This window comes from Octopus bimaculoides, chromosome 9, assembly GCF_046866305.1.
Source record: "Octopus bimaculoides isolate indiv1 chromosome 9, ASM4686630v1, whole genome shotgun sequence".
NCBI classification, from domain to species: domain Eukaryota; kingdom Metazoa; phylum Mollusca; class Cephalopoda; order Octopoda; family Octopodidae; genus Octopus; species Octopus bimaculoides.
Genome location: NC_142936.1, coordinates 29,722,623 through 29,735,386, shown reverse-complemented (window position 1 = coordinate 29,735,386; position 12,764 = coordinate 29,722,623). Strand labels below are relative to the sequence as shown.

Sequence of the window (12,764 nt, the reverse complement as noted above, 5' to 3'; positions counted from 1 at the left end):
ATTACAATATGAACAGTTGCCCATGTAGCAGTTGTTTGTTGTTGGGCTGCAAGTAATTGATTCCAAACATTGTTTATAATCAATCAAGTGAAACTTCATATCCTTGCTTAAATCTGATAGTTTCATGCCAGAAATCATTAGTTTTACATTCTGATGAATGGTGCATACACATAGATTATGTGTACCAGCACTGTCTGCAAGTATGCATTCTTTTGGCCTTATCTGTGCAAATTTTGAGAAACTAATTTTTGTGTCAGGATTTTTTGATCTAAATATTTGAAAAGCTTCCTTTAAGTTACAAAGTATGAAATATATTTGCTCATGGATTCCTTTGCCAACTTTTTTTTTATTAATTTAATCCTTTTTTCTTGGCATAACTCTGCTTTTTCATTTTTATAAAACTGAGAAACACAATTGGCAGTTTGTTGAGGAAATGTCTTTTTCTATGGCTAGGATGTGATAAAATCCCTTGCTCATTGACCAGCCTTTTAGCTTATCTAACCATGTAATTCTTTTGAATTTTTCTTAGAGACTAGCTATCTGGCAGAATTGTTAAAATCTGCAGTTTTTCTGGTCTCTTTTTCTGGTGTTGTGAATTTTTCTTTTAACTGTTTGATTATTGGTGTGGGCATACTTCTAGCAAAGAAATGGTGATTGAGGTAGTCAGGATGTGAGATAAAGTAATTAAGCTTAGGTTAGTTTTGCAGCGCAGTACAGCAACAACTATCTCTGCCTATGCCCCACAAGCAGGTCTGCCAAATGAACAAAAAGACCATTTTTATGATATTCTTTTGCAAGCTACTTCGCAGACAAATGACAATGACCTCATCTTCGTGGCTGGTGGTTTCAGTGCCAAGGTATCTTCCATGGTGTACATGGCGGGGCCATGGAATTGGTTCTTAAAAGTCCCAAAATATTGCAAATAAGCATGAAAATATGAACAAATTTGGAAATGCAAATTTCTTGTTTCCAGTATACTTTTATACATTTGTGACTTTTCATTTTTCTGGCAAACACTTTTCAGATTAATATCATTTGGGTAAATACATGCTATCTGATTAATGAGAAGATTATATTTACCAAAGAGAGGGCTAGGGTATTTGAGGAGGGGAACTTATGTCAGAGGATGAAAGGTTAGAGTGTGACAAAAAGATAAAGACAGATGCAGGTATCTTGCCACAACAGAGGGGACATTAGAGTAGGTGACCTTGTACCAAATGATGAAAGATTGGAGGGAAATAGGCAGAAATAGGTGCCTTGCTATAGTGGAGGTACATGGTTACTCAGAGAGAGAGGTACAAGAAAGAGGCCAGAAATAAGTGTGCTGATGTAAAAGAGATACTTGGTTACCTGGTCAGAGGAAAAACAAAAGAAGGAGAGAAGAGAGAGAGAGAGAGAGAGTGACCAAAGAGAAATAGAGAGAGAGAGTAGGAAACAGCAAAAGTGTAAGAAAGAGCAGAAGAGAGATGGTGTAGTGCTAGGGTATACTCACAAATAACATTAGATTGGAGCCTGGTGTTGCCATCCGGTTTCACCAGTCCTCAGTCAAATCGTCCAACCCATGCTAGCATGGAAAGCGGACGTTAAACGATGATGATGATGAGCATAGAATCTGGTTTGAAAAATGCTGACATGAGTTGGATGGCTTGACAGGCACTGACAAGACCAGGGGCTGCATCAGGTTTCATTGTTTTGGCTTGATTTCTACAGTTGGGTGCTTTTTACATGGCACCATCACTGGTGCTGTTTACATGGCACATGCACCAGTGCTTTTTATGTAACACCAACACCTTTTACATGACACCAGCACCAATGCTTTTTATGTCACACCTTGGTTTTAGGATATCAATTCTGTTGTGATGGGCCAGTCTTCTTGAGTACAACAATACGCTACATCTTGGTCCTTTGTCATCTCCTTCATAAGGCTCAGTGTTTTGAGATTGGTCCTCAATACTTCTTCCCATGTCTTCTTGGATTTCCATCTTCCACAGCCTCCTTCCACTTTAAGTGATTCTTTATGCAACAGTCTTCTTCCATCTGTATCATATGACCAAACCAATGCAGTGTTCTGTCTTGCACACTGCATCTAATTCCTCTTATGCCTAATTTTTCTCTGAATGCACTAGTGCTCTGTTGCATGCACACACCGACATTGCATATCCAGAAGAGCATACCAGCTTCATTCCTCTCTTGTCTTCGCATGTCCTCTGCATTCAGGACCCATTTCTCACTACCATATACCATTGCAGTTCATATACATGCATCATACAATCTTCTTTTCACTTGGAGAGAGAGAGAGAGAGAGAGACCTTTTTCTATCCTATTCTTATTTTAATCCTATGACAACGGTTTTTTTTTTATCAAGCAACTAGGTTGCATTGAGAGTAATCATCTCAGCTGAGATCAGCAATTAGCGCACGACAATGGTTCGGTGTATATTTACCTCAACCACTTTAACCAGTTTACAGGGGTGGCTCATTTGGTTACCTGCACGTGGCAACAGTATAATCACGCTGATTGAGGTCAGCACTCAGAGCAAGATAATGTTCAGTGTATATTTATGTCAACCACTTTAGTGCAAGTGCTGTTTATTTACCTAAACTGTATCCCTGTGCAGGACGCTCATGCAGTATTATTCCTGAATAAGATTACTCGACAGCACAAGTCAGATCAACTTCATGTATTTACAATCATGTGAATTCAAAAATTGATTTTAGTGTGGTAGAGTTCAAAACAGGGTACCACACACAGTGGCACATCACATTGTGAACAATGGTATCTAGTTTCCTTATGTTTCCCTTTTGCTTTACATACTGTGCATCTCTTTGAAGCATTTGTCTTCTTGGCGTTGAGGGGAAGCAGATGTGGAAAATGTCCACGTCTCTTCACCATGTGGTAAAAAGAGAGTCTGGTGTGGGGACGTCTATGTGTTCTGTACTTTGGCAGGTCTGATGCTTCTATCATTTCATGGGACAATAGATTCCTGAATGTCAATCCATCCCCCACACCACCAAGCATCTGCCAAACCGAATGTGAGTTCATGACACACATGTCAGCTATATACAAGAAAATTTTTTTGTACCATTTCCCGAATTTTCTCACCAATTTGTGTGTCATTGCCAGCTGATCTGAGCAATCAACCCTACCCGTCCCTTCATTGTATGAAACAACTACACTTGGTTTTATTATGGTGTTACTGTCTGCATATTATTTCCTAGTGTCCATCATGCTTGCAGAATGTATTGTGGATAACATGCAGACGTTTTTCTTGTTACTCCACACTAGAGCTAGAATGCTGCTATTGGTGCATTTGTATGCTGTTCCCCCTTTCAAAGTTTTATTTTGTGAAGATTGGGTGGCATGTTTTTCCTGTGAGTCCTCACAGCCTCATAGGGCAGCTACAGGAAGAAGTTTGAACTGGAAAACCAGTTGTTCATATAAATATTGTAGCATTTGTCAAACAAGTTTTCATTCTGTGTCAACACAATATCAATTGACGCTAGAGTAGATGCTGGAAGATACCAATCTGTCCTGACCAGTGTAGATTTTGTAATTCCATGTGTACCCACAGGCTCTACTATTTGATTGGCATATTTTATAAACCTTGACTCCAAAGCGGGCATGTTTGATCGGTTTGTATTGTTTGAACCGGAGCCTTCCCTTGAATTTCCACAAACTCTTATCTGTACAAATGTCCTGTGTGGGGACATGGACTGTTCTGAAATTTTCAGTCACTTTGTCACTAATAGGATTATTTTGTGCAGCCTGTCATCCTGGTTCTTGCCTGAGTTGAAATGTAAATTTCAAAGAAACACCAAAAATCCATCATGTGGCATTGTTCCTGGAAAGAAAGGTGTCGACGTGGTTGGATCCCGATTCCAATATGACACCAGGGTCAGTTTCTTCATGATGTCTGTCAGTATCAGCAGGGCAAGTACAACTTTGATTTCGTCCCCTGTTGTTGAAAACCAATCACCATCGTGTCTGGGTCTGACATGCTGGGGGTGGTTTTCAGCATAGTCATTTGTTTTGTTTGTTATATATTGGAACATTTCATCCATCAAAAACTCTTGGAAAATTTCCAATGACGAGCTTCCATGTTCAAAGTTTTCCTTTATACCAGGCATACCAGTAAACTCATGCTGTTGGATGAAATTGTCTCTTGCTCACCACATGACATTCTGTTATCCAGGGCCATTCACTACTGCTCACCCATACCTTTGATTCACTGGAATACCATCATTGCTATCAGAATCATCTGATTCTGAACTAGGAAAATACTCACTCTCTGAGTCATCATCTGAACTGGAAGAAACAACTGGTGAGGTGGTGGGGCTTGGTGTGACGACTGTAAATTCAATGAAACAGGACACAACTATGAAGTCGATGGAGCCAGAGTAGTAGGACGTGGCGACTGTAAATTTGACGAAACAGGATGTGATGACGAAGTTGACAGAGCTAGAGTGGCGGGACCAACCTATCAGATTATTAATATTTACATGAAATATCTAATTGGCCTATCAGTCAGCAGGTGAACCAGTACTAACTCAGGCGATAGGTTCTAAGTTAGGCAACGTATAATTACGTTGACTGATTTAAAGCATGTACATTGCAAACGTAAGTTTACATCAACTGTTTTAAAAGGGTTAACAATTAAACTTTTGGCACATCCTCCTTCACTGCTAGTCAGGTCACCTAGGTAGCAGAAATTATCCACAACTTTCACAGAGCCTCTGGGACATTTGAGGAAGTCCTTGTATCTGTAGTCTTTATGGCTCCTGTACATCTTCCACATACAAACACTACTTTCTCTGTTAACCTTCCTACTATTCCACTGCACCTCTGGTGTATCCATAGCTTGCACTGGTTACACCAAATGGAATTTCTACCTGCACCCATCCTATATATCAAGTAGGGGCATTTACCTGAAGCAGGTAGAGTCCTGTCTGATTTCTTGCTTACTAGGGAATGTGATCTTTGCTAAGTTAACTTAAGATCCTGTAATTCCAGGTTTTGTTTCCACTCCTAGAATTTCTTTGGTAATTCTGTTATAGATTCTGCTATGTGGGCAAGATCATCAGCATATTGTAGTTACCATGGGCTTCCAGTTTTAAATTGCTCTGTTATGGCCTGGAGGATGATGATGAATAGGAGGGGTCCTAGGACTGAGCCTTGGTGAACACCTACCTGTACACTAAATTCTTCACTGTACTTATGGCTAACTCATACCTCACTAACAGTACTGCTGTACATAGCCTGTACTGCTTTCACAAGCCATTCATCTACCCTCTAGTTTCCTCTGAGATCATTACTGTTTATATTTTAACTTATTTAATTCAACATAGGAAAAAAAATCAAATCTGTAATTTAGTATCTCCTGTTCAGTCATATCAGTCAAAATAGATCTTAGCTTCCATAAATCTGCTTTTGTAGGTTAAGGAAATTTTCCCAAATCCCTTTAAAGGTTACTTTTGCTGTTATTGAAAGTAAGGAACTGATGCTTGCCTTCCTCTTTCTGAGGTTTGATAAAGTACATGTAATGAATTGGTATTGATTCAGTTAACTATACTTCTATCTTACAAGTATATAGCCTAGTGTCTGTGTAAGATATAAAGTCATCCTGTTATTTTCAAAACGATGTTAAAATATCAAGTGGTCAATTATTTTGGTTTTATGCAATATGCCATTATTGAGTTACCAAGTTATTTCTCAAACTGTCTTCTTCAGTGATATTGATAAAAGTACATTTTATTTATACATGTTTCTTATCTTTTAGATTAAATTCTCTTTTTACTCGTCATTGCATGAAGGATTTTTTTCTCTACTCTTGACTTTATGGGTCATTCCATAAATAATGCGGTTTTAAAAATTACACGAGCTAAAAGTCAGAGTGGGGGGATAAACTACCTGCATCAACTTGCTATAAAAGCAGGTAGTAATTTTACCTTCTCCTTATTCTTAGTGCAAGTTTTGAAGAGTGTAGTTTGATTTTAGCAGTTATTTTTTCAAAGCTGTAATGGAAGGAACAAAGGAGAATATTCGGCATATTTTGCTTTATGAGTTCAATAAAGGCAACAACATGATGGAAAGTGTGAGGAATATTAATGAGGTATATGGGGATCAGACAATAAACATCAGCCAGTGTCAATGGTGGTTCCAGAAATTCTGAGCCGGAAACGTCAGCCTAGAAGATGAACTTTGTCCTGGAAGATCTGTAGAGCTTGACGAGAAGTCCTGCAAACTCTGGTGGAACAAAATCCCACAGTAACTGTTTAGGAACTAGCAGAGAAGCTTGGATTTGGTCATTCAACCATTCATCGACACCTGCATGCCATCGGAAAAGTCAGTAAATTAGGTCAGTGGGTTTCTCACAAACTTTCCGAATCTAATTGCGCGCAGAGAGTGAATGTGTGTTCTTTGCTGTCATGTCTCAGGAATGAACTTTGTTTTGGACCAAATAGTGACTGGTGATGAGAAATGGATTCTCTATAAAAATGTCAAATGCCAAAGTCAGTGGGTAGGGAAAAAGAGAAACACCGGCACCTCAGACTAAAGAAGGTCTTCACCATGTAAGGTGTTGTTATCTGTTTGGTGGGATATGAAAGGTTTAGTCCGCTTTGAACTTTTAAACCCAAATGAAACGATAACAAAGGAGATCTACTGTGAGCTGCTTGAGTGGCTTAAGTCAGTGCTAGAAGAAAAACAACCATCTTTGGTTTCAAGACGAAAGGTGTCCTTTCACCAGGATAATGCTCAGCCACATATGGCGAGGATGACATTCCAGAGGCTGGAGTAGTTTGAATGGCAAACGTTGCCCCATCCACCATATTTAGTGGACATTGCTCCATCTGATTATCATTTATTCTGCAGTCTTCAAAATCATTTGGACAGAAAAAATTTGAATTCTGTAAATGAGGTCAGAACAGTACTGGATGAGTATTTTTCGTCATGGTCAAGTAAATTTTGGAAGAGGGGCCTTGCAAGTCTACCAGATAGGTGGAAGAGCATTGTAGAAAATGAAGGAGAGTATATTTTAGATTAAAAAAGAACTTTATTTATCATAATTTTGAAAAATAAAAGAAGTATAAAAAAACTGCAATATTTATGGGATGACCCAATATATATATATATATATATATATATATATATATATATATATATGTATATAAAATGGTTGTGCTGTTTAAACACTGACATTCAAGTGGGAGAAAACAGAAACTATATTATAAGAAGTCAATATCAGAGAGTAAAAGACAGTTAGCTAGAAAACATACTTGTAAGAATAGCTGAAGAATGGAATAAAAATGAAGCCAGTTTTTTAAAGGATTTTTTTTAAAGCCAAGATAAACCTGTCAAATATTATTTTTGGATGACCCTATTTCTTTATCTCAGGTGATGAATCTATATATCATTATTGCTCTAATTGCTTCAGTGTTCTATTTTCAATCTTATTAAATTAAGTAATGTTAATCCTGTCTCCTTCCCCAATTCTATATCAATGTATTAGCTGTGACCAACTCTAGTGGTATATTAGTGCTCTTCATACTTCATTAGAACTTATCTTGTTTAGTATTTTTTATAAACTGAGGAAGTTTTAAAACAAGTTAATTTCTGGTTATTTCTGCTCAAATTCAATAATCTAATGTTTTTGGTATCATGCTGCCATATATTAAAGATATGCCCATCATAGTATTTTTACTTTTATAGTTTTTGTTGAACCATTTTTCTTGAAGCATTGATGTTGCCATTATGATTATTTTGTTTGTGATTTTTAAAAATTTATTCTTTGTTTTCTTTATTAAAATATATTGATTTTTTTCCTTATTCAAACTGGCAGAAACCACAAAAAGTCAAACTTTGAAGAAACACCACTGCATAAAGCCAAAAGGTCAGGTGAATTTTTTAAAAGAATCTTGCATTTTTAAAACTTCCTAATCTTTTTAGAGCTGCATATCTTTTGAAATTTCTTCTGGATTTCACTTCTAATGTTTGCTTGAATGAGTGGCTTTTGGTTTCCTAGTTTAGTTAACTTAATGGATTTTTCTTCTTGATACTTTTTTTTCTTTTACTGGAGGATGTTTATGTTGGAATTGTGAAAAGAGACCAAATGTATTGCTTATGGTATGTGGATGCATGTGTTTACACACACATTATACCATTGTAATCACTCTGTATTTTAAGAAAAATATTCATTCATGGAAACAGTTTAACTTGGATTCCCCATTGTTAGTTTTTTAAAAAATCAATATAATTATTTATTTCAACCCATTCTGGCATGTGATATGCAGGTTTGCAATCCAGTCTTCCCAAATTATTTCTTCTCTGAGATGATCCAATATTTTTAGGTTGAACCTGACTGCTTTTGGCTAGGTCTTCTTTAATCTCTCTTGGCATGTTATTGTTGGTGATGTTTCCAGCTACATAGTATTGTTTACAGATTTAGCTGAGGAACATAAGCTAAGATGTTTTTCTTTCTATTAACCACAATAATGATATGGGCTGGATGTGTGTTTACTGTGAAATTGATTCTAGAATTATCTTCCTTTTGTTGAGAGGAGGAGGGGGGTTAAAGGGGGAAAGGACAGTGCCCATAACCTATTATAGAGCTTCCAAGACTGGTGAGAGGGGTAGAAGTTAGCTTCAAACTGTTTGCAACAGAGTAGATTGCACTAAAGGAACCCAAGTAGGCCATGGCAGGATTTGAACTCAAAATGCAAAGAGCTGTAGTAAATACCACAAGGTACCTTTTTCCATGCCCTTTTATTTATTAACTCCAGACAGATTGCAACAACATTGACTTTGGCTGGATTTGAACTCAGAGTGCAGGATGCTGGAACATAGTGATACTTTCACAACTCTATCATCTTAAGCTTATATTAATGTAATGAAATGAATCTAGTGCTTCTATCATATATGTCATCACTTTACAAGTTGTGTTCTAAGTTTCAGGGTATCCTTTATCATTCAATAGTCACATAAATGGGCGAGCTGCTTTTAATACTAAAACAAAATATGGCTGAAGTTGAATGCCAGCCTTTTGAGGATTTCCTCTTCAAGCAAGTATGACATTAAGTAATGAGTTGCTATATGAAAAAGTTGAGAGAGTGAGTCATATTAAAAAACTTGTTTCTAATGTTCATAATTATAAACAGAAGTAGGACTTTGGTATCTGCATCCACAAATATGCATGAACATGAATGCACACACATACATTTGTGTTTTGAGCATTCTTTGGATTCAGTGCTTCTATATAGTGGTAAGAAATTCTCAGAATTGCACAGCAGAAGATCTTCAGAGAAGAAACCCACTTCAGGCAAGTGTTTTGGCCCTTAACTTCTTACATTCTAAGGGGGCTGGTCTGCGTCCAGATCATAACTCATCGGTGCCCTTCTATTGACACTTTTTAGCTACTTGGATATCAGAGACTTGTGCATTTAAACTGCTTAGAGATTTTAACTAGTTGTAACTCCTCTCTGATTCAGCTTTCAAAGTTATACTTAAAGAAGAAATAATGTCAGTTGTCATGGTAGCAGTAAATTGTCAACGCTTTCACAATGAATCACTCAGAGTTATTTCCCTTAACATTAAGATACCAAAATATTGTCTTCAAATAGTATGGAGTCATTTTTGTTCCTCCTTGACCAGATCCAGTTGGAACATCTTTCTGTTGTCTCTATATATTTATGTATGTCATCATAATTTATCATCCACTTTTCCATGCTTGCATGGGTTGGATAGAGTATATTTGAGGCAGATTTTCTGCAGTTAGATGCTCTTCCTGTTGCCAAGCAAAGTAATATTTCCCCATGGCCAGACATGTTCTTGCAAAATATTGGAAATGAATGACATTGCTTGTATGACAGTAACACTCATTTACAACTATCATGCAATGTTAAGACAAGGGGACACAAACACACACATAAGACTGGCTTCTTTCTGTTTTCATCTACCAAATCCATTCAAAGGCTTTGGTTCGTCCAGGGCTATGGTAGAAGATACTTACCCAAAGTGCTATGTAATAGGATTGAACCTGGAGCCATGTGGTTGGGAAGCAAACTTCTTACCACATAGCCAGTATATACCAATATCTGGCACCCTCTGAAGCTCTGTGGATGCTGTGAATCTATTGATTGTCTTTCTTTTGTGGCATATTCATAAGTAGAGTAGTGGTAAGTGGGGTAGGCACTTCCTTTAGGAAACTGCCCATGTACGGCAGACGTGATCAACTCTGCAATACTATCTTAGAACACCAACTTCATATATAGGTGCAGCTATAGCTGTGTGGTTAAGAAGCTCACTTTGTGACCAACTAGTTTTGAACTTAGTCCCATTCAATGCCTTATGAGTGAATTCAGTAGAGAGAAACTGTGTGGAAGTGTATTGTGTATGTGTATGCATGCACACCAGTGTTTCCCTCCCACCATCCATCGTATAACAACTGGTGTTTGGTTTTGACCCTGTAACTTAACAGTTCAGCAAAAGAAACTAATAGAATAAGTACCAGACTTATGAAATTAAGTGCTGGAGTCCTAAAACCCTTCAAGGTAGTGCCCTGTCATGGCTGCTGTGCAATGACTGAAACAAATAAAAGGTTAGAAGGATATATATATATATATATATATATATATATATATATATATATATATATATATACTAAAGTCACCCTCCAAATTAGTTCAAATTGTTGATCTCAGGTATATACAGATAACATAAAATCTATCAGTTGATGTGTATCAGTGCTGCACAAGTAAAACAAATTAAAATTTTGAGTTAGAATTAGCTCTAATAATATAAACATTATTGATGGTACTGATGAGCTGAAATAACAGCAAAAATATCAATAGCTACCATTCTCATTCACCTACAAGGTAATTTGTTTCACCTGGTTGTGAGGTATACATTGTTTTTTTAACACTCTATATTTTAAAGAGACTTTCTTGGATGAAATGCTGCAGCCTAAAAGCATTTAGACAAAACACATGCATTGTGTGATATCCATAATGTTTACATTAATAGAGCTTAATTTGAAGAATTCATAAAAATCATTTGGAAATTTGAAACAAATGTAGAGTTTTGTGTTAAGAAGAATGGATGAGTAAACACATGTATACAGAAACTTAGCAACTCGCTATCTTTTTTTGTAGTCATTGAGTTACAAATGTTCGAGGAGGAAAATTAATGGTATCAATCTTACTGGTTTATGAGGATCTGCAAAGAACATGGGTGCTGCCTCTTCCTCCAACCCCAAGACATTAAAAAAAAAAAAGATAAAAAACAAACAAGCAAGAAAATAAAAACTATAGAAGCATTGAATATCATAACCCAAAATGGAATATGATAATCATTTGTTATGAAGTTTTGATATGGTAGTTACAAATGTGCTAGGTTTTGCTCCATATATTACTTATCAGTAAACAGTTAGTTGTGTCTCTACTAGAAATTGAGCTGATAGACTTTTACTTTGTCTTTTAGTTTTTAGTTTTGGTTTTGGTCATTTGAAAATATTGGTAAGAAAATATTGGTTTTCTTTCAAAAAAAAAAAAAAGGATAAAAATGGTTTATATTCTAGTTTAATAGCTTTGATTATTGGTTCTTGCTAACAGTCAACAGAGTTAGTAGTTTTTTGAAGAGTAAGATAAACCAACAAACAAATCAAAGATACATATGGGATTAGGAAAGTCTAAGTCTCCTGGGATTACAGAGGCTTTATTTCTGTGATTTCTAACCGGTTTCAATGAAAATTCAACAGCTATTTTATAATAGCTTCTTTTTACTAGTTTCTCTTTTCCCTCACAATCCTTAATAATTTTGCTTCAGAAGATTCTGTAGACATTTGTTTATACCTCATAGCTATGAGGCCATTGCCAAATAATTTACATTCACTTGATAAACTGAACTTTTAGCTATTGTTAAAAATGTATTAGCTGTAAAGGGAAAAAGAAGATATCTCCTGTTTATGTCTTCCAGAGAAACGGTTCACTAATAGAAAAATAGTGTTGTTTTATTTTGTTTTACTACTAATGGTTTAAAATCTGTCATATTTAATATGCATGTTCTTTGTTCCTTTGTTATTCTTTACATGATTTTTTCCCCCCATTAACAGACATATTTTTTAAATTATCTGGTTTTTTTTGCATGACTATCCCTGCATTTCAACAAATTACTGGAATGTTAACTATTGAATTCAAACTTTGGTGCGGCAGAATTACCTATTTCTTATTTCTTTATTGCTCATGAGGGGCTAAACATAGAGGGGACAAACAAGGACAGACAAAGGGATTAAGTCGATTACATCAACCCCAGGATGAAAGGCAAAGTCGACCTTGGCGGAATTTGAACTCAGAACATAACGGCAGACGAAATACTGCTAAGCATTTCGCTTAACAGGGTAACGTTTCTGCCAGCTCACCGCCTGTTACCTATTTCTCAATAGGTGACGAAATAAAAAAAAAAACAAACAAACAAAAAATAAAAACCTCATTAACTCTCCACTCCATAATCAAGCTTGTTACTCTCTATTTTAATCTATTAAGATCAAATAAATGAAATACAAGTAGAGGGAAGTGAAGAAAATAGAAAATTAAAACTCCTTAAATGTCAAGGTAATATTGGCTTCAGATTTTGGCACAAGGCCAGCAATTTCAGGGGAGGGGCATGTGGATTGCATTAATCCCAGAGTTCAACTGGTACGTATTTTATCCACTCAGCGGAATTTGAACTCATAACATAAAGTCAGACAAAATGCAGCTAAGCATTTTAGCAGA

The 12,764-nt window shown here is 36.3% G+C and overlaps 1 protein-coding gene across 8 annotated transcripts in view; it reads left to right on the top strand.

Annotated features, from left to right (window-relative positions):
* LOC106869710 (phosphatase and actin regulator 2) overlaps positions 1–12,764 on the top strand; it is a 372,706-nt gene that overhangs the window by 73,118 nt on the left and 286,824 nt on the right. For 3 of the 8 annotated variants that reach the window (XM_052970522.2, XM_052970514.2, XM_089358123.1), the window contains exon 2: positions 7,838–7,888. The exons of the other annotated variants lie outside the window; for them this stretch is intronic. In XM_052970522.2, the coding sequence (XP_052826482.1) occupies positions 7,838–7,888 (51 nt within the window). The remainder of the gene's footprint in view (positions 1–7,837; positions 7,889–12,764) is intronic. 8 annotated transcript variants of the gene reach the window in all.